Here is a 26,915-nt window from a genome sequence, read left to right on the forward strand (position 1 = left end):
AACGTATACAACAGTTTGACATAAAGTTAGTAAAATTTACACAAGACAAAACCTTTAGAAATAACATGAATATGTTAAAATCCATACATTCTGCAATGCTCTTATATACAACTTGCTCGGCTATGAGGATGATTTCTGATGCCAAATTATGCCACACTTGTCCAGAAACTACAAATATTGTATTCCACAATTTGTAAAAACCATATTTATAACATTATGTGGATGCCAGAGACATATAATGCTAACACTTCAAATACATTTAAAGAAGATTGAGAAGTTTTGAAATGAGATCATGACATGTAACACCTGTTAAAAGCTATGTAGGAACATATAATTCCATTGTACGACTTAAAATCATCAATCCTAAAACATTCCTTGACAGTTTCAAGAGTTAAAAAATGGTCAAATTTCTAACAGGTTTGTACAATGAAAACTTAAAACAATAAATTCTGGGGGTATTACTGTATATTGCCATTCTAACATTCACGCATGACTTCAAACATTTGCAGCATGGACAGGTTCAAATAGCAGCATGGTACATATTATGTAGTTTTGTTTTGTATTTCATAACTGAAATGAGACTCCTTGCAACTCTAATAATTCGTTAGAGTGCCACATTAAAAACAAAAGTGAATCAAAAGAGATTAACCAATGAAGCATCAGTTATCCCAAGGAAGTTAAAAAACTATTAAACCTCCTTCGTTGCCCCAAGGTATGTACACTTCAGATATCTAGGTGTTCAAGACATTTGTGAGAGGGCCTCAACATTTTTTTTTCATTGTGGAAGTATGAGAGTTGATATTACACTTTATACATGGAATAATCTATCTTGACTTGCAGTGACCCAGCACCTATTCAATATACATTGTATGGTATGTACCAATATGCAGTGATCCAGCAATTCAGCGCTCTCTATATCTCATAGAAAACCATGCGGCGACTTTGATTTGTCTAAAGAAGGATCTGAGTCTGTCCCTCTAGTGTATGCAGGAAGTTCTTCGTACTGTGGTCCCAGATCCTGGTACAAGTTTTCCTGGCCCTCCATAAGTGATGTATAGTGGTTTGTCCCTTCGGACTCTGCGAACGGTAGCGGTGGTGCAGATGGGACTTGCTGTTCCTGGGTGCCGTCCAATTGTGCGTAGACGTTGTCTGCATCAGGGGAGTTGTACAGGTTTTCATGCGGCACCTGGTCGTAGGGTTGGTAAGGTTGGTAGGTGCCGTCGCGTTTTGGCGCAGAGGGAACGACCACATCAGTGTAGGCGTACTCTTGCTGTTGCTGGTGAAAAAAAGGACGTTTCAATATGCAGCCATTTTAGATTAAAAACCATGCATGGCCAAATAAGGCCTAGGGATAGAGGCATAGATAAAAAAGGGGAAACAGATTCCGTTCCCTTTAACCTTTACTCATCTAAGTTTCTGATGTACTGACACAAATTTGTTGTGCCACAGTATGATTAATATGATAAAGGTTAATTTACATCAATTAATTATAGGTGTGTGTGTTAAGAGGAAGGACTATCAGTTGTTCTAACTCAGTTTTTAACCTTCTCCCTGAGGTAGCTTTTTGCCACCAAATATGCTTTGACTTTGGGAGAATCTAATAAAGCCCTTGTATTAAAGGTGAACTAGAACTGACAAGAAAACAAAAATAGCGTCAACAATTATCAATGAGCACTCTCCTTAGCCCATATTGTTAAAAGAAATAGTAACTAATCAGTTGACTTACCCCCTCGTAGATGGCATTGTCCACACTGCCTCCTGTACTGTATCCGACATATGAAGCATTGTCCACGTATCCTGATGAATCTGAACTGATCCTGTTGATCTGAGGTGCTGATATGTGCACGCGGTATCCTGGGTTCTGCAGTGTGCTGACTGATACCTAAGAAAGGAAAACACACATATGATATAAATATCTCATTATAACTTATTTCAGATTTGCAAACTTCCTCGTATAAAATGCAACACCTGAAATATATACATCACACTTTCAGCATTTGACACCACCAAATGAAAAAAATCCAATATAACACTACAAGCATTACAGAAAACTATGTAGCCAGGTGACCTTTGGCAAGAGTTTACACATTATCAGCTGACTTATTGATAGTATCAGCACAGGTGTGATTTGTTACTTAGTAACATTGTCCTCTATCAGTGACCTATGACCTGACATCTTTGCTTTAACAGTTAAAGTCACAGAGGGCACATGTGATATACTCCAACATTTCATTTAAAGATCTAAATGTGGTATGTGCCAAAACTGGTAATCATTCAATGCAATAAACTGATTACTTCATTATTTGTCAATCATATTCCATGCCTACAGTTTTTCATCAGTCAACAGGGGGCAATGCTTCTAGAACGTAGCATTGGCCAACACACACAGAAATAAGATTATCAATAGAATTACCTGAGGGCCTCCTGATGAAGGTTTCCTACAAAAGAAGAGAAGAAAAATCAGAACAATATACCACAAGAGTACAAAGACGTAAAAGAAATTGCCACAATGTCCTTTTGTAACCTAATGTTTGTTATAATTATGTATTCAATCAGAAAGGTATTGGACTCACATTTACAATGATGCTTATTCAGTTATTGCATGAAACGTGGACAACGTCAACTTTCCTAATAGACTACCCAACAAAGTTATCAGAGTTGACACTATATCTGGATGTATCTCATGCAAAACATAATCTTTTATATAGCTTAAGGAACATACACATACCCAGTTTCCTGTTTATGTTTCCTTCTCCAGAAGAAAACAAACCCTCCCAGTAAGGCCAGGACAGCGATGACAGCTACTGCCACGCCCGCTGCGATAGCTCCTGTGTTCCCCCCACCTCCCCCAGTATTCCTGCCCATGTCACCTGGAACATAACACATCAACATTTCACCTTTCATTTTATTCAATTCTCATCATTATCAAAATTGTAAGACTGGGCAACATATCCCCCTATCATGTATCTAATTTAGGGTTCATGACCAGTCCCTAGGTCTTTACTGTGGCATGATCAGTGACCTACATTGTATAACAGTCACTGAAACCAAATAAACCACGAATGAGCTTTTGAGGTGGTTTCATAGGTCACTGAACAGGTGTTATATTTCCATAAACACAGAGGAAAGCGGATCATTAACGTTATTGTCATATAGCCAATTCAAGCTGACATTGACATTGTCAAAAAAACTATACATCCCATAATTCCTACAACGTGTGAATAATTGCCAGATCATTAATGCACAGCTTTCTTCTTCATTAATCCATGCTTATGCTTACACGTTACAGCTGAATAATTAATGGCATGGAGGTTTGTTATTGGTCCACACAGTACAGAATTTGCAGTAAAAGTAATTTAGGTCACAAAACAGGACAGGCGCAAATACACAAATATATAGCAGAGGTAACATTTGAATCTGCGTTTTGACTGGGCATAATCTAGTCAACAAAACATATGCAGGAAAGAACGTTATCATACCATTTCCAGAAGTTGTGTTGGAATGTGTTGTCTCCACACCAGGTGCTCTAGTAATACCTGCATCAGGTGTTTCAGGTGCACTACCTGTAGCTGGTTAAAGGCCACACTAAAATTAGACAGGCATACACTCAGTGTAATCAAACAACAAGGCTGTACAGAGAATGAAGGCCATTGCAAAGGTTACGACCAACATGTTTCTATACTATACAGATTGAAACTAAAATTCAAACTAAATATCAATACACTGCAGCAACAAATATATTGTTAAAGAAAAGAATATACAGGCATATGTTTGAATAGTCAAAAGCAAAATGACTATTATACATTAGGTATTATGTAACATTCATAACAAATACTGTAAATGCATTTAAGTTCGTGTGGTTTTTATTACGCGTTAAGGTGAAAATGAAGTGTTTGCGGTGGTTTTAAGATTGCGGCAGCGCTATAGTCACATACTGATACAGTGTTGGACGAAAATATTCGCGATGGTTTTAAGTTCACGATGAAACGGTCGCCGCGAAAACCGCGAAAATAAAAACACAGCGAACATTTCTGCATTATATTGAACGCTGTTTGTCAACTGGTTTAAACAAGTCTTTGAACCCAAACAATACACATAGGGTTCATTCAAAATGTACTGAGTCTCCAGATTTAGATAAATACAAGCAGACTGTTAAAGACTTCCAGAGAGATTTACAGATCATCAGAAGGTATTTTCTTACTTTGCTGGTTCCTTTGTGTGGTGACCTTGCCTGGAGGTGTGGTCTGTGTGTACGGGGTACAGCCTGGCCCTGGTGTGTCTACAGCACGCAAGGGTACAGAATTATAAATAACATGTGGCAGAACAGGTCATTTTGAATCTTAAGCGGTGGTTAAAGAGCTATGCCGGCAGTTGTAAGCATTCAAAGAACAGGTGTGTGAAAAGGAGGGATTTAACAGAATCAACGTATGCTGAAAATTGCATCGTTTATTTCAAGGATTACTATGATTACGCATGCAACGACAAAGATAGTGATTCATTGAAGAAAAAGACATTTCTAATTATCTACTGTAACCTTACTTATTTTTGCAAGGATTTAATTTTGTGGTAGGGGTGGATAAAAGGCTCTCGCATTGTTGCAGTTGATACAATACTGTAGCACAAAAACACATATTCACAGTGTCTTGATTTTACAATGGAGACAAAAACTGCCAGTCTATTTTGACAATTTTCTTCCAGGCCCCTTGTACGTACTTTTGTATAGACAAGTTTGACTGTTCGTATAAACTTTGACTGCTTTCTACACAACAATGGCATGAGACTAAAAAATTTGAAACACAGTCTTTAAATATAGGGAGTTATGATTCAAAGAAATATTTAGATTGCAATCATGTACATATTTATAAACTCACAAAGATGAGTTCCCTCTGTCTTGAACCTGAGACATTGTGACTCGGTGTACTGTCTGTTCCCAAACCTGCGCCGTGTGCAGGTGATGTCCAGGTGGATCACCAGTCCTCCCAGTCGTGTGATGTCATACCTAACATCCCACTGGAACAAACAACAAACAAATCTTTTTCCTTTTGACACACTGGCACAAACAGTAAATCATACTGGTGTTGACACAGAGTTGATTTATCACCTATAGGCCCAGATTAGGTTAAGTTAGAAAATTCTACATAAAACAAGGAGGTTTGACTGTTATTCAATTAGATTACAGTGCTTCAATTGGACGGTGGTAAGAGATAAATGAAATTTAGAACTGTCATTACATAGTGTAATTTCATACATGACTTCCTTTGGGAGCACATAGGAAGTAGACTACACAACTTCCTGTGACACTTCTGACTTAATAACAGAAGCCTATCTTACTTAACATTCTTTTCAAATTGGTGGCAAACATACATGTACATTTGTACACATTGCCCTTTTTTCTTGGATAACCTTTTCATTTACTGTCACTGTCAACAGTGCTGTTTGACTACAGTTAAAAGTTACATTACAGAATACAAACATTAATTTAACTTATAAAGTAGAAAGCAACAATTACTGTAAGGTCAACTCTCATAATGCCCTGAGACTTCCACATAAAAAAGTCTGTGTTATTGAGGACACCTGGATATCTGAAGTGTGTGTGCATCGGGGTCGAGGATTACTAATGTGGCAATAGTAACGTTAGATCTCTTAAATTCATTGTTTTTTCAATGTGGCGGTTGTGGGAAACCCGGTGGAATTATGAGGGTCGACGTCATAAAATGTATACTTACAGAGACAAACCAATGTCTCTGACAGTTTCTCTTCCTGCCATTTTCTTCGTAGTCTAAGACGAAAACGTCGTCTGGAATGTCTCCGCCGAGACACGACAGATCCTTCCACTCCCCGTCCTCCAGATACGTTTGCGCAGTGATGTCACAGGACCAGTCTATGGAACAGGAGTTGGGAGTGACCCCCGAGCCTGGCCAGTCTTCGTCCCCCCAGTCTATCCGGCCGGTTTGACCGGCGCCAGGTGTGACCGTGTACAGGTTCTCTGGTCCTTCATCTTCAAAGGTCCACTCACAATCTGGAGTGAGTCAAAGCAAAACATTAAATCATTTTCAAATCAACATTAGATTTATACATATGGCTTTTGTTAAAAACAATAGTCAAGTATACACAGTACCAGCATTTTTATCGGTTACGTTGGTGTTTTGTTTCTTTGTTTGCTTAATGCTGAAAAATATAATATTACCTCCAAATTTTATACATAGATGAAATGAAATTGTATTTTTCCTTGTCATGCAAGTTGTGGCCCTTCATTTCATAATTATTAAGCATAATGTTTTCCTGATATAGGTGATACACCTATAAAATATTCTAAACTGTGAACAGAATTCACGGGTGAGAAAACATGGTCAAATTTCAAAAAGTTATCGACAATTAAAAACCTTCCCAGACAGAAAATAGAAGTCGTTACAAAGTCTCTTTTTTCTGATTTATCAACTTCAATAGTTAACGTTTATCATTAACTAAAATTTCTACGATGTTAAAACTTAAGAATTTGACAAACAATTTACCTGAATCTGAAGGAACATTCTCACAAGAATCCTCGTCAGACAGGTACGTGTTGAACCAGGTGTAACACTGGCACATGCACACCCGCCGGCCACCTGGCTCTCTCCAGCTGAGACGATTAGCATATCTTTGGCTGCAGTAACCATTCCAAGCCTCCGTACAGGTGTCCGTTCTCTCCGTGAAGACGTCGCCTTCTCTGCCGGTCCTAGTCACGTTAAGGACCGAAGTCCAGTCCCCTGCTGTCCGTATGACTACTTGAAACAGCAAGATAACTACTAGAACAACGTCCTTCATTGTATTTCGCACGAGCGTCCTACTTCTGGGTCCAAAAAGAAGTCCTAAAACACTGTCTAACACAGACTTCACGACAAAGTAGTGTCTGAGACTTATCCCTTCTCTGCACACTTAAGAAGTTGTTATTGTTGCCAAAAGAATGTTGTTAAACCCCGCTCCATCCGCTTTTACGTCATAGCCAGGTAGTTGTCATCGTCACCCGGGCGGTCATCCATGTCAGCAAACTCGGACTCCGGCTGGTAAACATCCTTCCGGATTAAAAATCGCCGATTACGCGTTTTGAAACTTCCTACAAACTTGTAAAAATGGACAAACACCATCACACGAAGGTTTAGTCTAGTATTTGAGGCCTATTTCTCCAGCCGTACCCGTGTGTGACATCCACTGCAACATGATCATTGTTGTTTGATCACCTTTCTTGCCTGCACACTCACAACAAAGGAATGAGGTCAATCACCACAGGTTAACCTTTGACACAAAGGTGCAGATGTTGCAGCAACGCCATCTAGCAAAAAAGGCATGAAGCGCTTCAAGCCTCATCAGGAAAGCTGTAAGATCAGGTTTGATGCTTTCCACACACCAAATGAATTAATGCACGCAAATATCTCATTTGATCTCTGGAACTGTATTTATTGCTCCAAACGTTAACTCGAGGTGACAAACAACAACATTAGAATACAACTGTGCTATCGAACTGATGAATAAATACGGAAAACGTTACATACTTGGTAACTAAATATAAATATTTCTTGTATACAACACATTTCTGGATGTATAATGCTTGATACTACTTGAAACAAAAAATATACCAAAACATACATAATGAAACAATATACTATAGCATAATAAGGTATAGCTACATATATCACTACCTGATGTTATTACAGGACATAATACTTGGACAAATACAACCATGGAACTTTTCAGAATAACGTTATATGGTCAGTTTAATATATGCAGGATTTCAGTTTTCATGCTGGAACAATCTTTTTATATATGTGGCACCAGCAGTACCAGTCAGTTGCTTTTAACTACCATAACTGTTAACGTTACATGTACATGTACAAAATGTAACATGCAATATGAGGATTAAATGCAAATAAATGCACACTAAACTTTCTGTGCTATAATTGTATCAAGAATGTTAGGGTTTATAAAAAATTTATGTTAGATTGTTGAAATGTTTGTCATGTACTGGCAGTTTTTCAATTTGACAGTCAACAAAGAACATCTGTCCCATAGATACATACATCTATATTGCATTAAAGGCACCCTTTGATATTTTTTGTAAAAAAATACATATCCTGTTGCTACTAGAGTCTACTATCCAAACCTATTTCTACTTGTCAAAGCTTGATCCAAAAGCAATTGTTCTTAAATATCTGGTCCAGCCAGAACTGAGTCATTTTACTGACTTGAATGTGATGCTACATCTGCTTGGGAGAAAGTTAGCCCCACATTTGGAGAAGCACCAGTTGGGGAGTCAGGTCCTTGCAACACTGTGTAGGAATGATCAAGCGAGGTTTGAGAGTTGCCTTTCAAACTGGATCCGTCTGGATCTTCAAGGGTTTCGTAATGGTTCTGTGGTTTGGGGGTCTGGTAGTCCGATCTCTGGTTGGAAATATCAGGGAGCGCGTACGGAGAAACAATGTTTGGTTCATCGTAACCGTGATTCTGTGATGCCGGGTTAAGCGTAATGTCTGGTAGCACGTACGGAGGGACAGTTGGTTCCGTGTAACCGTGGTTATGCAACGGGGGGCTTAGGGACGTATACACATGACCGATATTGGGCGTTGCATAAATTGGCGAGCTCGGCGATTGGTCAGTCTCTACTAATGGCCTGTTCAGGGTCTGATAACCGTCGCTGTTTGGTGCGTCTCTATACGCCGGCACAGGCAAGTCAAGATGCGTAGGCACATGTGAAGAAACAGTGTTGAGATGTCCTCCGACGGGAATGTATACGTCCTCTGTTGGAATGCTGAAACCTGAAATCTGTGGACCGGAGATCTCGAGCGGCTGCTCCAGTGAGTCAGCAGGACTACCAAGGGGCTCGTCATAGGGGTTGTCAGGCAAACCCTGAATGAACACAAATGTAGAGTTTGACATGGTGTTCTGTGTTTAACATGTAAGCACTACATGGAACAAAGGATGACTCCACCCCTAAGGTATTGCCAAAAATGTTCTATTCTATTCCGGGAAAAGAATTCTATGATTAGCGGCTGGAGGAAAGACAGTTTTGACAATACATTCAAATTATGATACATATAGTAGATAGCGCTTGCTACCAGAGCCTTTATTGGTCACTGTGATAGAATAATAATAATACATGTGAATGTGTGATTAGCTAACTTTGCTTTCATTGTTTGAAATAGCTAGTCATCTAACAGGCATAAATAACCAATAAAAATTGTAACTTGCAGAAAAACTTTTAAAATGACAAAACTATTGCAGAAAAAATATGAAAAATTTGCAATTTGACAAGTGAAAAGAATACAAGCTAGATTTCATGAATCACATAATTATATGTAATTGTAGAAGTCTACAGACTGTTTTATTTTGACAACAACATTTTACAGGTTTTAAATCACAGAAACAGATACATGTGGACCAATATAAAGCATGATGAAGCAGTTTAAATTTGTAACCTACCCCTTCATAAATCTCGTTTTCCACGTTGCCCTCCTCACTCTGATCGTCATCGTTGTGTTCCACGCTGTACAGGAGTCCCTCCGACAGCACGCTGGTCCGACCGTTCTGGAATATGGCGTCCTCGTAGCTGGGGTTCTCCACGCGACTCGTGTTGATCTGAGTAGGGAACCATGCATCCAACCATTCATCAATCAAAAGAATCATAGAGCTTGATGATGTTGGTGATATTTGCCTGACTGTACATCAGTTATAAGCTGCAATGTTACTAATATTGAGCATTGCTTTTTATCTGAGCACACAAGTGAAATTGCATGAAAAATAAAGACAACTTTTAAACCTTGCAGTTTATTGAGACAGCACAAAAATACTGCATTTTACTGGCATATTCTACTACAACGACAGGGAGGAAGCTAAACAGTTACGCAAATATACGAAAAGATTCTATCAATCTAAAAAGTTGCCTTTGTACGCTACATGTACAGTTTTGAGGGAGGGGATAAGAAAACACTTGGATGTATCTGTCGGACAGGTATCTAACTTAGTGTTGTTTTTAATTTTCATAAACATGTAAATTGATTTGGGGGGTTTACACTCACCCTGTTGTGGCTCTGCCTTGTATCTAGTTTGGAAAACCTGCAAAATTTACGAAAAACATAACATTATTCTATTAGCTGAAATTGAACAGTAGTCAATTTATGTACAGTAATTTAGATAACTTGCTGCTAATTATACAGGATATTGGTCATAAAAACGAAAGTAAGAACCTTGGTGTAGGCAGACCTCATCACCCACCTTTTCCTTCTTTTCCTGCGGTAAACCAGGATCACAATTCCAAGGGCCAGCACAGCAGCCAGGAGAACTCCTATTACTGTACCAGCTATCAGCCCTGAGTTGTTACCAGTACCATCAGCTTCCATCATCATTCCTGTAGAAAGTACCGTATATAATATTTAGAGTCCTACTAAATAGCAAAATAGAACAGAAATAGAGAACTAAAGCAAGATACACACAAGGTATTGTATACATCATATTACACTTTTTAGTAGGACCACAACATACTACACAATAGAAATATTGATTAGTATGGAATAATTTTAGCATTCTATTCTAGACACATTTTGATATTTATCAAGAATAAAACTAACAACTATTGTACTTTTCTCAATATCGAACTGTTCAAGAGAAGCATTTCTTCTTTCAACCTTTTTTAGAAATTGTAAGAAAATGAACATGTTTTTCTTTACTGTGATTTAAACACTTTGATTGTCTACCGACTAGTAATGTTGAACAGGAAACAGACATAAGGACCACAAATATTTGATTCAAGTGTTGTGTGTATCAAATACATGTATTTGTAACAATGTGACGTCACTGCTATCTTTGCCTATCTACTTCAAACATATTTGTCTTTATACTTATGTTATAATCACAGTATTCTGATGCAATTAAGGTTACCTAAATGCAGAATAAATAATATTCTAAAAATGAAAATAGAACAGATGTGCTTTGCACTTACCCGTGGTGTTTGACACAGTAGATTTTCCTGTTGCCGGAGATCTTTGCCTCCTTGTTGTGTACAGAAAGGTTGGGGTAAACACAGGTGGACCCTTATCAGTTGCGACAGGGCCTGCTCTTGTTACAGTACTGTGGGTGGATGTGGGTATAGGGGGGCGGGGCGTGGGGGTGGGGTCTGTCACACAGGGGGTACCTGGGATATCTGCGAAAATGATATTAAGGAAAATTTGATAACAGCTCCTTGTATATGATATAGAGAAATTTTAAGTAAAGGATGTTAAACTTATCCTCATGACTAGTTTGAAGCTAAGAGAAGCTTTCAGGTGGCATCCGCCTTCTTTCTTCAGCTCATAAGGAAGAAAAATTTTGTTCCAAAGAATATTTCCAATTAAGGACCCAAATTCTACAATAGGGACCTTCAAATTTTAATCATATGTAACCAACTCTGACATGAAAAACAACAGAAGCGACAGTTACATGTACATCTACCAAATTTCATACACTTACGGAGACGCGTTCCTCTGGTTTTAAACACGATACAAGTCGTGTCCGTTTCCTTGCTTTCTTGTCCCTGGTCTGGGTTATTGCAGTTCATTTCCACCTTTATGAGAAGGCCCCCAAATTGTGAATGGTATTGTCCAAACTGGAACTAAGATAGGGGGTCAAAGATTAGTGTTACAGCAATTACAAAAGCAAACTTATACCATAAACAGGCTTATTCACAACAGAAGGCATATATGATATAGTACATGTACAGTCGTTGTGATATCTCACTAGACTCTCAGTCTCAATGACATTTCAAACTTACTCTAAGATTATGAAAACATTACAAGCTGGTGTGTTTCTTAGTGTGTTGTTACAGGTAGTTGATGATTTGAACAGTAGAGGATTCAGGTTTAACTGTGACACAATGGCAGTTGTTTTCTGCAAAACAGTGAGACAGGACCACCTCTGAGTTTTACTTTTAGCCCAAAAGCTCAGTTTGGACAAATACCCTGAGGAGTGATTTTTAGTTCAGTCCACTAGTTTGTGATGAATGACTCGTTGTACTTGTGAAAAAAAAATGTACAAGATGTCCATAATTTTATCCAATTTTTTTTTCCCTCAATGATGTAAAGAGCGAGGATTGTCTACTAATATAGTGATTATAATGTATGGTTCAACGATCAGGCGTTGAAATAGTGTTTTGTTTTGAAGTCGAAGATGCAGTTCTCCAAAATGTTCCAGTGAATTACATCAAAATACCTTTGCTGAGCAAAACTCAAATAGTGATAATGTATACTTCTACATGTATATCTCATGCTATGGCCTATGGAGTATTTTAGTCACAACTGCTTAGACACACACATTCACATACATAGATACACACACACAAACACAGAGTAACACACATAAACACACATACAAAGAAACATAGATACACACACACACACACACACACACACACACACACATACAAACAAACATACATTCAAATACACACAAGCACAGGTGAGCAACTCATGATCAAACTCACCACAAGAAGCCATCCCCTTCTTCTAGTAACCTTCACAAACTCGTCTGGAACACCTTCTCCAAGACATGAGAAAGGCTTCCACTTTCCGTCTTCAAGAAACCGCTGAGAAGACACAGAGCATGTCCAGTCCCTTCCCGGACCGTAGCCGTCGTTGGTCCAGTCCACCTCGTCCCAGTCCAGGACATAAATGTGCTGTTGTCTGTCCTCTGGTGGATCCTTCATGATGTAGATCTCCTCTCCATCCCCAACCTCAAACTGCAGCTTACACTCTGGGGACAGAAATGGCAGCAGTTATATTGTGGCACTAAGTGTAGTCCAGTGGTTACTGACCCTGCCTTTGGACCAAGAGGTTGTGAGTTTGAATCCCGGCTGCTCACTCAACTTACACACCAGTGGAAAGGGTACCGGTTGCAGTCCTAAGTAATGACTGTTCATTGCACTTTACAAAAAGGGCTACTAGTAGGAGAATTTCCCCGGTACGATGAACCTACAAATACTGTACATAGCGTACTATCTGCCCTAGATCTATCATGACCAGTGACTTGTGAATAAATGTTCATTACATTAATTAAGTTAATTGTTGTTGTAAGGGATTGCATTTGTCATTTCGGATGGTGACATAAAGCTGTCGGCCCCGTGTATGAGGGAGCTTCAGGAATTAGGCTCAAGCGTCAAACCTCTGCACGTAAAAGAACCCAACACACTTATTGAAAAGAGTAGGGGTGACCCAGTGTGCTTGACCAAAAAAAGACGAGCCGTAGCGAAGACGCATTGCACTACCACTAGCTACATGTGTTTGAAAAAGCATCATGCTTCACCTCAAATGAGGACGCCTTGAAACGAAACAGAGGTAAAGTGATTCAAAATCACTTTCACTTTCATGCTAAAACAGGGAGCCACCAATATATAGTGGAGTGAAAAAAGTGCCTCAGGGTGGGTCAGTGACCTCAACATTCATCAACATTCAGGTACAGCACATACAGTAACTCATCTACCAATACCTTCCAGCCTTTGACCATGGAGAAAGCTACACACAAGGCGAAACTAGTCTGGATGTAGGCTTCAATAATGTTCTAAATGGGAACATGCGTCTATGTAGCGTGTTTTCTGTGAAGATATGGCGTGTGTACGGTTGGCTTGAGGTTGCCCACTTCTTTGCCTAGACTCATCTACCACTGCGTATTACTAAATCCAGCTCAAACTCACCTTCCACAGCGCGGGAACATCTCCTCACATCCGACATGTAGGTGTCTCTGTTCTTACACATACACGCACACGACCTGTTCCCGCGAACATCCGTAAACACGTGAGCCCCCTCCGCATCCCTCGTCATGCAGAAATCGTCCACCCCATTCGGGCACGACTCTCCATCTAACGTCTGTACAGAGAAGTAGTCTCGGTCCGTCCTTGTGACGTTGAAAGATGCCGTGCTAAAAGTTTGATTCCAAATCAAAGTCCAAGACAACAAAACAACAGTGGCAATGCTTCTCCTTTGCGACATGTTCTTTCTTCAAATTCTTGTGAACTCTTCACAACTGGATGGTTTGGAAGTTCTAGGGTGAATGTTGAAAGCTGGAATTTTTCTTAGAAAACAGAGTTTGGTTGGTCATGGTGAGACTACAAGACTGTGTAGACACCACAGGTTTCCTGGATGCTCCCTTGTGGTTATGACGTAATGGTAACGGTGGTCTGTGAACTTTCGGTGTGGGTGTGTGACTCATGAACCAGTTGTCAGAATGTTTGTAAATTTGTAGACATCGAAGTTCAGCCTATATGCGAAGGAGTCACTGCGGGGTTCCATGTGAATTCTCTGTAAATGAAACAAAGAAAATTGTTAGCGTTCATAAACACAAAATTCTTCCAATGTTTCAGGTCGAATATTATACTCTAACGTTAGTCGTTAAAGTAAAATATTTAGTGATACATGTGGGAGCTGCTTCTTTGACATCTATTAAACGTTGAATAATTTACTAGGATGTGGGATCACTCACGTCAATAGCAACACTTTAAAATATTTCAATCCCCAAGGAAAATACTCTGCAGGAAACAACGATCAGTTGTAGCACGCGAAGATTTTCCTGGGCCTTTCTGGCTGCACAGTGCGGACATGACCCATGCAAAAGAACCCTGTTCTAATCCCACAAGGGTCCTCGTTAGAAAATTGATATCCATGTGATACCCTGTGGTCTCTGACTCACCTTTGAACCTTTCCCTGGCGGTGTACGTGCTTAATTAGTGACACAGAAGTCGCCAAATATAGCAAAGGCGGGGAATTACCGCCAGCTCACAGCGTTTCTTTGTCATGAGCAAACTTCCTGTCAACCTTTGACCCCAAACCTGACAACACCTGGAAAAAAGGGTCCTCTGGCGACTTTTATGAAACTGCATCTGTTTCGATTCCAGTTCTGTGTAGTCATGGTAGTAGGCTCTGAGTCGGCTGAGCCTCTTTTGGTAGTCTCTACCAGACTAACCCATGTAACCGCGTCGGCTATAGAGAGAATATTTGCCGGGGGACTTTGGCCACGGAGAATAACGTTTCCATCCGCTGTTGGGTTGGGAGATTGGATCTTATCTCCGTAGCCGACTCCCTTCAAACATTTGACTCTATTTCGCCAATTTCTACTATTTTCCCACCGACCCGTGGAGACTGGTAGAGTCTACTCTTTTGGGTTTATGATACTTAGTACACTTTTTGTATTGGCTTATTTTTCTACTGGGTCGAATTATTCTTAATATGGACTGAGCTATTAATTCCACTAATTGTTGTAACTGTTGTTATTGTATCTACAATACACCATGGTGGAAGCACGCTACAAATAAACAGTTATATGGACCGTTGCCATATGTCACCACAGTGGTGAAACGTCGACGGCTGAGTCTCGCGGGCCACGTTGTACGTAGTAGTGAACCAGCGGGAAAGCTAAATCTGCTTTGGAACCCGGACGCAAACAGAAGGATTGGTCGACCAATCACAACTCTCAAGAAACTCATAGAAACTGAAACTGATTTGGAAGGACAGGAACTCCTTTCTGCAATGAATGACAAGAAATTCTGGAGGACCAACTTCTCTTGCTGCACCTCGTAAGAGGAGGAACGATGATGATGATGATGATGTTGTTATAGTATCTGAGGACATACTTGGAGAATACTTTGTCTACAACCTGTACAAGCGCCTTTCTCATGAGAGAAAGGGAGTGAAAAAAGTCTTATCGTGTCAATATCTTCACATCACCGTGATTACATAAAAACTCAAGTCTATCAGACCGGTCGCGACTGTCCATCACAATTAGTAGCTCAGCCAATGAGAGTCAGAGTCTGCAAATCAATCAGTCTGTGTCTGCACAGTCCAAAGTTCACTTCTGCAGACGAGACATACGCATGGTGGACCATTTGGTCATCAGACAACTCACCTGTTATCAAACGTAGACACCTTTCTCATTGTTCCAAGTAAGTACTTATTAATTTTTTGTTGTAGTAAGCTAATATCTTTTTCTTTATTATATAAATTGCGGCCTTCCAAATAAGACATTCCACATTCGTTGGAACTTGGTGAAACGAGGACATTATATAATGTCCTTGGGTGAAAGGAGCTTACTTGCACATATGTTTTACATAACCGGGATGACTTACAAAATCCTGTGACTCCAAAGACCGTGGGCTGTTTGTTGACCTCCACGGACAATGGAATGGACTCTACGTTCTGATGACTATAGATGTGAACATTTTTAGGAAAAGTGAATCGTGAAATGGGCATACTAAACAGCCACCATGGGTAACGTTACAAATTAACAGCAAGAAGCTTGGTGTTTTATGCAACCATGCCCTACTTCTTGACTATCAGCTGAACTGTGTTTGAACTCATTTTCGATCTCGGCTATGTTTGCACAACGCCCCCTTTCGTCATTGAAAAATAATGCTGTCCGACTATTATAAAACCAACGTTGGTTTGGTCGCCATGCAAATGATACAGTCGTTGTTTCAGAGTTTTACATACTTCCATGCCTTACCTTGAATAGGAAAATCGTGTCACTACTTTCCTGCACGACCGTGACATTACACACGGGTCTTTGGAAAATGCTAAAAAAGCTCCAAAGTCTCAGTAGGGAGTAGAAGGTCGTTGAACTATGAACTATGAACTTTGAGTGACACCCTGGCCGTGGGCCGTGCAAGCCACACTGGTCAGTCAAGCGATGTCGTCGACAGGCCTGTAAATTATCGCACACCTCCTTCTAAAATGTGACAGCTGCAACCCACGGTTCATCCAAATGATCGTAGGTAAGGGAGCGGGGAAAGTTAAATTTCGTAATTTTCGCAAGAAAATTATGCCCCAGTCCAGTCAGCCAGTACAAAACTCCCGACGCGTGGACAAATAGGGCTTGGGCCATGGAGAACAATACGTTACTGTAACTTCATGCCCGAATGCTGATTGCGGGTGACCTTGCCATATGTTATTGTGCTTAATACAGATGGGCATTTTGACAAGAGGGAAGCCGGGACGGCCCGTTGATCCACCGGACGGAGGTTGGGGGTGGATGGTCGCCCTCGCCGGTTTCGTCGTGTGCGCATGCTCGTACGGAGTGATGCGGTCCCTCGGAGTGTTCTTCGTGACTTGGCAGGACAACTTTTCTGTGACAGCGGCGCAAACCGGTCTGATCCAGTCTATCATCACCGGAGTCTTAAACTTAGCAGGTTAGGAAAAAATAATGGATTATGATATAGCTTTGAGACTTGTGTCATAGGCTTAAAGCATTATGGACACTTTACATGCATTGAGGGCCATATAACCTTATGTACACATACGTGTGTCTACTAATTATTTTCTTTTTTTTAATCAGTTCAACATCCTGATGTTGTCATCGTTTTTCTTATTAATTCTTATTGGTTAGTATTTACCTCTGACCGACACATTTTCAACTTGGGTGTAGCTAAGTACATGCATCGGTCAATGACAAACGTGCCACAATTGCTAAATCAATACTTTAATCAAATATACATATTATGAGTATAATGTGCACAATTCGAATCGCCTACGTGATATTCTTGTGGCGTTCTGATCTTGTTACGAAGGAATTGTTGCATTTTTTTTATAAATTCTTATTGAATTTGAAATTGGCACTTAGGCAGGCAGGAATCTGAAATTCGCAAATGTCTAGCTAACTTATATGTGGCATTTGATGATTAAAGAATTTTGATTTTTTTTTCATCGTTTAATACAAGTTCAATCGGTACAATCCAGCCATCAAGTTATATCTGTTGACAAATACACATGAAAATGTCTATGATTGCGCTGATTCCTATATAATACTCCCCATCCCAGGACCAATCGCAGGAGCTCTGAGCAACAGGTTTGGATGCAGAGTTGTGGTCATGGCCGGCGGAGTGATATCTTCGGCAGGATTCGTGTTGAGTCTGTGGGCCTCGTCACTCTCCCATCTTTACCTCACCGTTGGCTTTTTAACAGGTTGTTTTGGCAGTTTAACTACGTTTCTTTCTTTTTTTTCTTTACTGAAAGCAATTAATGTGGGTTTCTGGCACATTCAACATTTTTTTACAATGTTCTTATTGTGGATTAGGGTGTTTACTTTTCATTTTTATAAAGCCTTCACTTTTTGTAATTTACAAGTTTTTTTACAGGTTAATGTTGCAAATGCATTACAACTTGTGTTTGTTGCCAAATGCCTAGTTTTTGCTGAATATGACTTACACAGACGACAATGTGTTCGCCAAAGTTGATATCAACAATCGCTGTCATTGTGATTGTGCCATGATTCACCCTCATTCACCACTGTAATAATTGAACGATAGAGTTTCGTAGATTATTAAAAGATTCACAAATTGATGGATTTACCTTTTCATCCTCAGGGTTTGGATACTCTCTGTCCTTGATCACTACCATGGCAACAATAGGACGATATTTCACCACTCATAGACTTCGCGCCAACAGTTTCGCTTCTATAGGCAACAGTATCGTGTCTTTCGCGTTCCCTCCGTTATTCCAGTACCTCATGGACGAGTACACGTGGAGGGGTGCTTTACTTCTTATCGGAGGGATCGTTCTGCAGGTAGCCGGGTTTGGGGCATTGGTACGACCCATCGTTCTGAAAGGTGACGTCACTCCCAAATGTGACAGAACTGGTGACGTCATTATCAAACAGTCTTCAACCAATGGCGAGAAACTGTTAGAAAACTCGAGTACAGCTGAGTCGACCCCACATACGACACGTGAGACTGTCATGAGGAAACTTAGTTCTGTCATAGATGTAAAACTACTGACAGAGCCGCGTTTTATAGTGTTTGGAACGGCCGTCTTTCTGTTCGGATTCGGTCGCTTCGTTCCCAACATATACCTAGTTCCACGCGCACGGGCCTTCGGTGTTGAAGAATATCCATCAGCCTTTCTGCTGTCCATCCTCGCCATAGGAGACATCATTGGCCGAGCTTCGGTGGTGTTGTTACCGGAGTGGTCGAGGTTCACACGTGTGGATCAATACGCCGTCAACATCTTCCTTATGGGAGTGGTCACGTTGTTCGCGCCTCTTGCTAAGACCTACGCCACCATGGCAGTGTACAGTGCGTCCTATGGTTTACTCATGGGCGGGTGTGTGCCGCTCTTGTACTCTGCCATTGCAGAAATCGGGGGAGCCAACAGGATTTCCAGCTCTCTTGGCATCACCATGTTCATCCGAGGGACAGGAAACCTTGCAGGACCACCTTTTTCAGGTGAGCATCCTTTTTTTTATACGCCAAGAGAGTTCACAACTGTGTATGACCGTTAACGCTAGTTCACCATTAACCGGGACGATTTTTGGTAAGATTCAATTGATAACATTCTGTCAAAACAATCTTTGAGTTATCAATATGTCATCTAGCATATATCCATAAATTACACCGTTTTAAAGAATCCCGGTTTTATCATCAATTTATGGTACACTGCGGATTCAGGTGAAGTAACGTTACATGACAGTTAACGTTACATATTGTTTTCATATCTACATAATGCATATTTGCTTATTGTACTTCTGTGCAGTTCTTGCAATACAACATATGTCAATATTGAGATTCCTTTACAATAGCCTAAACATTTGAATAATGTACAACTATAAGGACTTATGAAATATTTGTTTGGATCAATCAGGGTGGCTACGAGACATCACAGGAAGTTTCGACGCGACACTGTTGGAGGCGGGTGGCTGCATGGTACTTGCCGGACTTCTACTGTTTCTACTTCGTCTGCCCATGTTTCACAGCACAGAAACGGAGGAAGACATTGTGGAACCCGAGGTTAAATGTCTGTTAACGGCTGAGAAAGTACAAACAGAGACAGTGTCAGTCCAAACTCACATCTTCAGAGAAACCACCTGTTGATGACTTAGAATGAAAGAAGGATTAAAAAAGAGCGTCTGCAACTATTGGTGTCTTGGTACATGTTGTGGAGAACTAGTTATGATTTATGTTTCATACTATCCGCGAAAATGGCCAATTCAACATGATTTATACTTCTATATACTTAATTGTCTATTGTCAAACGCCAGATATTCATATCCAGACTAAAAGATTATGCAACCATTGTAATGAAAGTGATCAAATAGGCTCCAGAATTTGAAACAATCAAACAATAACAGCTTGGCATTTAGGACCATGGTATTAAAAGTAAACAATCCAAAAGTGTATGTCAACATGGCTATGGTATGCTCTTTAGTATATGACTTATTGTCTTGTTTACTTTTTTAATCGTGAGAGCTTGGAAGATTTTTGCTTATTGAAAGGCTCGTTTGGCATGGGATGAATGGCAGTGAAGCAGAAACGTTTCCCATACATGTTTGGATGATACATACATCGCATAAATGTTCATTTCAAGGCTCCTATTTTATGTTACAAATAATGGGATCAAATGCTAAATGAGTTTTTGAAGATACCAGTGACATATACTTTGTAATACAATGGTTTGCCTTACAGACGTAGAAAAAATCATAACAGTGCGCTGGAAAAGCTCCGGCGATAATTCCTAAAGGTTATATTAGAATTCCAGATCGTTGGATAAAATCTCAATCTCTTCCCCCTGCACATGTTTGGTTGGCTCCGCGCCAAATGGTGATTGGTTGTATTTTAACCAGACTAGTCTGGAGCGAGTCCAAAGTTCACTTCTGCAGTTGAAACTTGTAGTTAGCGTGTGGCGTCGCTTGATCGTGAACCACTGGAATAAGTAAGGGCTGGAGGACCTAACGCAAAATCTCTTCTCGCTATTCCACGTAAGTAAAAATTTTATTGTAGTTAAATTTGACATGTTGCTTCTCGTGAATCTTTCAAGCCACTCATGGAAGCATATTACACTGTAGATTCGGCCAGAAACTATCCCTTTCATAAATACACAGGGCTCAAAATACAAGCTGCATATGCAGGCCAGTGCAGTTAAAATTGGAGTTGTGCAGATATATATCTTTGATGTCTACCTGGTGCATATAACCTTCACTGGCACACGGTAAAACCGTCATTCATAGTACCAGAGTGATATACGACAGATGTGGCATGGCCCCCAAATGCCTTTGATTCTTCATGCAGTTACCTCGAATGACCAGGATTCAACATGGTACTATATGAAAACATATGCATTTTTTTCGATGGACTGGAATGCCAAGAAAATGACTGATTTAGTAGTGTACAAAAACTTTTTTTCATCAGCCGCAGAGTAAGTCCGTTTTTCAGCTTAAAGCCTGTCAGTGATTGAAAGTGAAGTCACGATTAAGGGTATACATTACATTTAACATGTTTCATGTGGTGCAGTTACCGTCGGGCCTTGATGAAAGCTGTCGAACAAGTATGTCAGTTGACATGCACAACCAGTATGAGGTCGTTGAACTGTGAACTATGAACCTTTAGTGACCTTACCGTGTAAGGTACAGTCGGCGTCTGCTCGAAGAAGTCTTCCGTTGTCATTGCAAGGAGGTTGAGGTCTGACTCTTGAAACGTACGTCTTAATGACAATGCCCCGACTGCTAAGTCACCGAAAGTCATACCTGCGTATCGACAGTATTTTTCAGTAAGTATACGCGAGAGGGGAGGGCATATTATCGGCCAAAGTAATGGCATGTACATGTAGGTTACGCTGTTCTGTTTATAGTAATGCTTCAGGTAATGAATCGTTTCACAAATGAAACCTGTGTGCCACAGCTTGTTAATCATGTCTGATACGGTAGGCAAAAGTTCACAAAACTTATGTTTAACGTTACAGCAACACTGACTGCATGTAAATTTAGAACGTGGCATGCCTAGAGCTGACCTTCACCGCATAACTTTAAGGTCAGACTGCCCCGAAGAGTGTTGGCAACTTGTCAACACAAGCACGAGCTATGTAGGAAGGCCTTTTTTTTAAAACAGTACTGTTGTGTCTCTAGTCAGTTCAAAAGTTTTGTTTGGCGATGTAATCATAACAACTGACCAAGGTGTCTAGATCTGTACTCTGTTCGTCGACTCAAATATATTTAAGTTGCTGAGTTTGTATAGCCTCCTACGTGGGTACGGATCGTAGAATTTGGCAACAGAATGGAATAATTGACCAGGTGAGTCAGTCCACGGTCGGCCAAACACCGTAGTGACCAAACTCTCCTGCAAAATTATTCTCCCTTAGTCCCTATAGCCAGAGAAGTTAGTCTGGTAGAGACTAGAGGCCGCCACCATGCATGTTAAAGGACTTTGGGTTTCGGAGCTCCACATGACACCGGGTCATTCTGATGTAGCAGAAAGCAGGTTTTGTGCAACTGAAGAAAGTTAGATGTTAAGACAATTTCTCAGATAAAAATTACTTTCTTCTCTAAATTACTTAAATTTTCCCGAGTCTTTAACACACCAACATGGCATACGCTGCATAGATATACTGGCCATGTATTGCGAGTGTCAACATGGCTAATCTGTGCCCTTATTTCCTGTGTAGATGGGTACTTTGTGTAGAAGGAAGCCGGGACGGCCCGTTGATCCACCGGACGGGGGATGGGGGTGGATGGTCGCCCTGGCCGGTTTTGTTGTGAGCGCATGCTCGTACGGAGTGATGCGGTCCCTCGGAGTGTTCTTCGTGACTTGGCAGGACTACTTTTCTGTGACCGCCGCTGAAACTGGCCTTATACAGTCCATCATCACCGGTGTTTTAAACCTGGCAGGTGAGGAAAGAAACCTTCACATCATACAAAAATCAAATCTTATCGTCTTCCACAAATATCGGACGCAATAAACAATGCAATGTAAACCTACTGTTCAAATACATGTATCTTCAATATTTTGTATGAGAGCATATTCAATGGTGACACCGTGACAGTAAGATATACTGCATAGCATACCACAAACTATAACATTTTATAATCGGTCTTCCCATCCCTTCCCAGCACCAATCGCAGGAGCTCTGAGCAACAGGTTCGGGTGCAGAGTTGTGGTCATGGCCGGCGGAGTGATATCTTCGGCAGGATTCTTGCTCAGTCTATGGGCCACATCACTCTTTCATCTCTACGTCACCGTTGGGTTTCTGACAGGTTTGCCTCACTTATCCTTTCCGAATGACGGAAAACTAGATCTTATCTGTAACCACAACTGAAGACTGTCATGTTGACTGAATATCTATATAGATACCTGCTTTATCATTAAATCTTAAACGGATTGTAGACCGAAGTATTAAATGTGGACTAATATTGTAAAGATATCGAAATAATGACGAACTGTATCTTACTTAATTCGACAATCCTATGGTATTTATGCTTTGACACATATAGGTTGAAAGGATTTTCTGTTCCCCGTCTGCAGGGCTTGGATACTCCCTATCCTTGATCACTACCATGGCAACAATAGGACGATATTTCACCACTCACAGACTTCGCGCCAACAGTATCGCGGCTATAGGTGCCAGCTTTATGTCTTTCGCGTTCCCTCCGTTATTCCAGTACCTCATGGACGAGTACACGTGGAGGGGTGCTTTAGTTATAATCGGAGGGATCGTTCTTCAGGTAGCCGGGTTTGGGGCATTGGAACGACCCATTTTGCTAAAAGGCGACGTCACCGCGGATAAAAGTTCGGAAAACGTCCAAGAATCTTCACCACAAAGTAGTAGATTTCCAGACAAGATAAATGTAAACGTCACGACAGAGAAGTATTCTTTAACCAAAGTTATCTTAGGTAAAATAAGTTCCGTCATAGACATTACGCTGCTGACAGAGCCACGGTTCTTAGTGTTTTGTGTGGCCGTTTTTTTGTTCGGATTCGGTCGGTTTGTTCCTAATATCTACATCGTTCCACGCGCACGGGCCTTCGGTGTTGAAGAATATCCATCAGCCTTTCTGCTGTCCATCCTCGCCATTGGAGACATCATTGGCCGAGCGTCGGTAGGTCTACTGCCGGAGTGGCCGAAGTTCAGACGTGTGGATCAGTACGCCATGAACACGTTTCTTATGGGCTTCATCACCCTGTTCGCGCCTCTTGCTAAGACCTACGCCACCATGGCAGTGTACAGCGGGTTCTATGGTTTACTCATGGGCGGGTGTGTGCCACTCTTATACTCTGCCATTGCAGAAATTGGGGGAGCCAACAGGATGTCGAGTGCTCTTGGGATCATCATGTTCTTGCGAGGGATAGGAAACCTTGCAGGACCACCTTTCTCAGGCGAGTATTCTTTTAGTCAGATCAAGGAGGTTATATAGATAACCTCCTTGGTCAGATGTTCCCATAAAATGATATAATTGTCCATGTCAATATGTCGTCATTAGTAGTCACTGGTCTACGAATGGTGCACAGGCTGCTTATTCATGGTTCATTGCCTACGGTTGCTTCGTAAAGCATTCTATTCCAATTTTTCATTACTGTCTACTAAATCGTTACCTTGCTCTGGATGCTTCCAGCATATCCACCTAACGAATAATGTCATCTTATCTTATTTGAAATGATTGGCGTTTTCACGATTTTGTATTTTTGTCTTTATATGTATCGAACAGGATGGCTACGGGACATCACAGGCAGTTTCGACGCGACACTGCTGGAAGGCGGAAGCTGCTTGGTACTTGCGGGACTGTTGCCGTTTGTACTTCACCTGCGCGTGTTCCAACCCACGGAACCGGAGAACAAAGTCGAGGAACATGAAATTGACGGTACCAGACTATCTCTGTTGGCTACAGAGCGCGAGGAATCAAACACAGCCTCTACTCAAGGTCATGAAACATCGGTGGTCATAAAAGAAACTGCCTTATGATCGTCATGCAATAAACAAAAAGGATCGAGAATATATAGTGATACAGAATGTAGAACAGAATATGCCAATAAAATATGTTTTCGTTCTTTGTGGAGGGAGACATATCTATCGCGTCATATTTTGTGTGTGTGTGTGTTTGTTTGTTTGTTTGTTTGTTTGTAGACCAAATAACATGGAATGTGAGAGCAAAGGCGGCAACGGTGCATTTTGACAAAGCACATTGTTGGAATTGGTGCGCAGCAATATAGCTTATTATATTCTTTATCTAAGTCCCATGGTAGACTAGCACAGACGACGCTACTTGACGTTTAAAGTGGCTCCTATGATTATCTACGTGTATGTAACTTCATCGTTGTCAATTAACAATGACGCCAAATATATCCTACAACAAACCTTCCTCAAATTCGTTGCACGGGGCTAACCCTTCTCATCATGCTGAAAAGCAGAACAACTTTTATAGTTGAGTACCCTGAGAGCAGCATTACGAAACTAGAGTTCCACGACCTCATACCTTCGCCAAATGATTTTAACCTTTATGACTGATGTATTAGGAGTGTTTCTCATCAATTATAAATCATACCAGTTGATTGTCTTAAAATATAACATGTCCAAAGTATGAGCTTAACAAGTTATGAGCTCATCAAAGAAGGTTATGCTAATATTTTTCATTAATTATGCAAATGAGGCCCTTATTAGCATAATTTGATTCAACGATGTTCACATTCACATAACGTCCCGATGCCAAAAAAAGTATTAAACGTATGCAATTGCCGTCATTTGCCAGTGTGGAATTAGAGAAGTTACTCATTAAGTATGCAAATTAGGCCCACATTAGCATATTTCTATCTTTAAACATTCCTCTCTTCCTCAGTTACAATTCGAATAGTCATATCATGGAACAAAGCGGATTTTCAAAGTTGCCTCATTAATTATGCAAACTAGAATTTGATTTGCATAATTATTGTCCAATCATACTAAGCATCACACAAGCTATCTACATACCAAAAATCATGACCATCCATCAAGCCCATCTTGTTATAGTATTTCCTCATTGATTATGCAAATGAGGTCTTTATTTGCATAGTTCATATCAATCAATATTTCTCTCTTCCTCAGTTACATATGTCACATGTTTCAGAGTCCTATCATGGAATTTGGCGGATGTATAAACTTTCCTCATTAATTATGCAAATTAGATACTGATTTGCACAAGAAGTGTCTAATCATGTACATCTTCACTCAAGCTATCTAACTACCAAAAATCATTACCATCCATCAAGCCCTTCTCTCCATCAAGCCCTTCTTGAGTTATTCCCAGAACACGAGATATCTAAACAGAAAGTTCCGCTGCAGTACCGTAAGAAGCCGCTAGGGGGCCCAAAATCTGATCGTTTTTAGGTCTCATTAAAACCTACCGACATACCAAATACCAAGACAATTCATCAAGGCATTCTCGAGTTAAGCTGTGCCACTACAAACAAACAAACAAACAAACGCTACCCTCTGCATAACCTTCTCGGCCAAGGTAACTACGTAATGCCTTTCATCTGAGATATACAATAGAGGAATTTACTGGTAACAGAAACGTTGGCATGGGTCATCTTTATTCATTTCCTGAAAATACTGGAAAACATGTTGGGGGAAGTCCCGTTGTTATTCCTCGACAGAAAGTTGTTCTCAAATGTTTATATCTAGCTTGCTTGTAATTGCTGCACTTTGATCCGGGCAGAAACGGGAACTTAAACCTTGAAAGTGGGAAGTCCCGGAACTGTGCCCAATGACAAGGCGAAAGTTTGCCTAGTTCTCCTTGATGCGGCATATATATTTACACAGATCGATGAAATTTGCGATGAAAGAGACTAGATATATGCCCTACAAAGCAAGATGACTACCGTGTCAGACCTCCTTCTGCCGGCGGATACACTCTTTTCTCATGGGTTCTTGGACATTGCGGAGGAAGCATACGCGGAGACACTGAAACATGCTTTGGAGATGGACGACAAGCTGTTGGAAGTTGCCGCCCTAAAAGCCATCGGCGACGTTTATCTCGAGAAAGGTCGGGTCACTAGAAACGGTAAAGACTTTACCAAAGCCTCGGCCTTGTACAACGCGGCACTGGTGCGATGTGCGGATTGGCACGGTAGACAGAGCCTGGTGCACCGCATCAAACGTACAGAGAAATGCTTTATGAGATACGTGGCTGGTATATAT

The 26,915-nt window shown here is 40.7% G+C and overlaps 4 protein-coding genes across 8 annotated transcripts; 2 read left to right on the plus strand and 2 right to left on the minus strand.

The window, feature by feature from the left end:
- Positions 1-540: 540 nt before the first annotated feature.
- LOC136432788 (uncharacterized) lies at positions 541-7,187 on the minus strand. Its single transcript, XM_066424282.1, has 9 exons — positions 6,513-7,187; positions 5,727-6,019; positions 4,872-5,010; positions 4,202-4,279; positions 3,480-3,569; positions 2,729-2,870; positions 2,414-2,438; positions 1,727-1,882; positions 541-1,276 (listed from the first exon to the last, which is right to left on the minus strand). Exons 1-9 carry the CDS (start codon positions 6,802-6,804, stop codon positions 920-922), a joined length of 1,572 nt encoding a protein of 523 aa, XP_066280379.1. The 5' UTR covers positions 6,805-7,187; the 3' UTR covers positions 541-919.
- Positions 7,188-7,417: 230 nt separating this feature from the next.
- On the minus strand, positions 7,418-14,812 carry LOC136432790 (uncharacterized). 2 transcript variants are annotated; one of them, XM_066424284.1, is made up of 9 exons: positions 14,683-14,812; positions 13,691-14,294; positions 12,485-12,753; positions 11,476-11,617; positions 10,970-11,170; positions 10,246-10,378; positions 10,050-10,086; positions 9,454-9,609; positions 7,418-8,880 (listed from the first exon to the last, which is right to left on the minus strand). In XM_066424284.1, the coding sequence occupies exons 2-9, from the start codon at positions 13,983-13,985 to the stop codon at positions 8,212-8,214; spliced, it is 1,902 nt and encodes a 633-aa protein (XP_066280381.1). In that variant the 5' UTR covers positions 13,986-14,294; positions 14,683-14,812; the 3' UTR covers positions 7,418-8,211. The 2 variants fall into 2 exon arrangements, with proteins under 2 accessions (XP_066280381.1, XP_066280383.1); XM_066424286.1 differs by lacking the exon at positions 14,683-14,812 and adding an exon at positions 14,476-14,650.
- Positions 14,813-15,864: 1,052 nt separating this feature from the next.
- Positions 15,865-24,802, plus strand: LOC136432791 (monocarboxylate transporter 13-like). 3 transcript variants are annotated; one of them, XM_066424288.1, is made up of 5 exons: positions 15,865-15,931; positions 16,951-17,173; positions 17,802-17,945; positions 18,347-19,204; positions 24,451-24,802. In XM_066424288.1, exons 2-5 carry the CDS (start codon positions 16,951-16,953, stop codon positions 24,702-24,704), a joined length of 1,479 nt encoding a protein of 492 aa, XP_066280385.1. In that variant the 5' UTR covers positions 15,865-15,931; the 3' UTR covers positions 24,705-24,802. The 3 variants fall into 3 exon arrangements, with proteins under 3 accessions (XP_066280385.1, XP_066280386.1, XP_066280384.1); XM_066424289.1 differs by lacking the exons at positions 15,865-15,931; positions 24,451-24,802 and adding an exon at positions 19,620-19,893 and having other exon boundaries at positions 16,517-17,173; XM_066424287.1 differs by lacking the exon at positions 15,865-15,931 and having other exon boundaries at positions 16,520-17,173.
- Positions 20,638-24,174, plus strand: LOC136432792 (monocarboxylate transporter 12-like). Of its 2 annotated transcripts, none has more exons than XM_066424291.1 (4): positions 20,638-20,733; positions 22,413-22,635; positions 22,858-23,001; positions 23,270-24,174. In XM_066424291.1, the coding sequence occupies exons 2-4, from the start codon at positions 22,413-22,415 to the stop codon at positions 24,157-24,159; spliced, it is 1,257 nt and encodes a 418-aa protein (XP_066280388.1). In that variant the 5' UTR covers positions 20,638-20,733; the 3' UTR covers positions 24,160-24,174. The 2 variants fall into 2 exon arrangements, with proteins under 2 accessions (XP_066280388.1, XP_066280387.1); XM_066424290.1 differs by lacking the exon at positions 20,638-20,733 and adding an exon at positions 21,154-21,521.
- Positions 24,803-26,915: the final 2,113 nt, after the last annotated feature.

This window comes from Branchiostoma lanceolatum, chromosome 4 (assembly GCF_035083965.1).
Source record: "Branchiostoma lanceolatum isolate klBraLanc5 chromosome 4, klBraLanc5.hap2, whole genome shotgun sequence".
Lineage (NCBI taxonomy): Eukaryota > Metazoa > Chordata > Leptocardii > Amphioxiformes > Branchiostomatidae > Branchiostoma > Branchiostoma lanceolatum.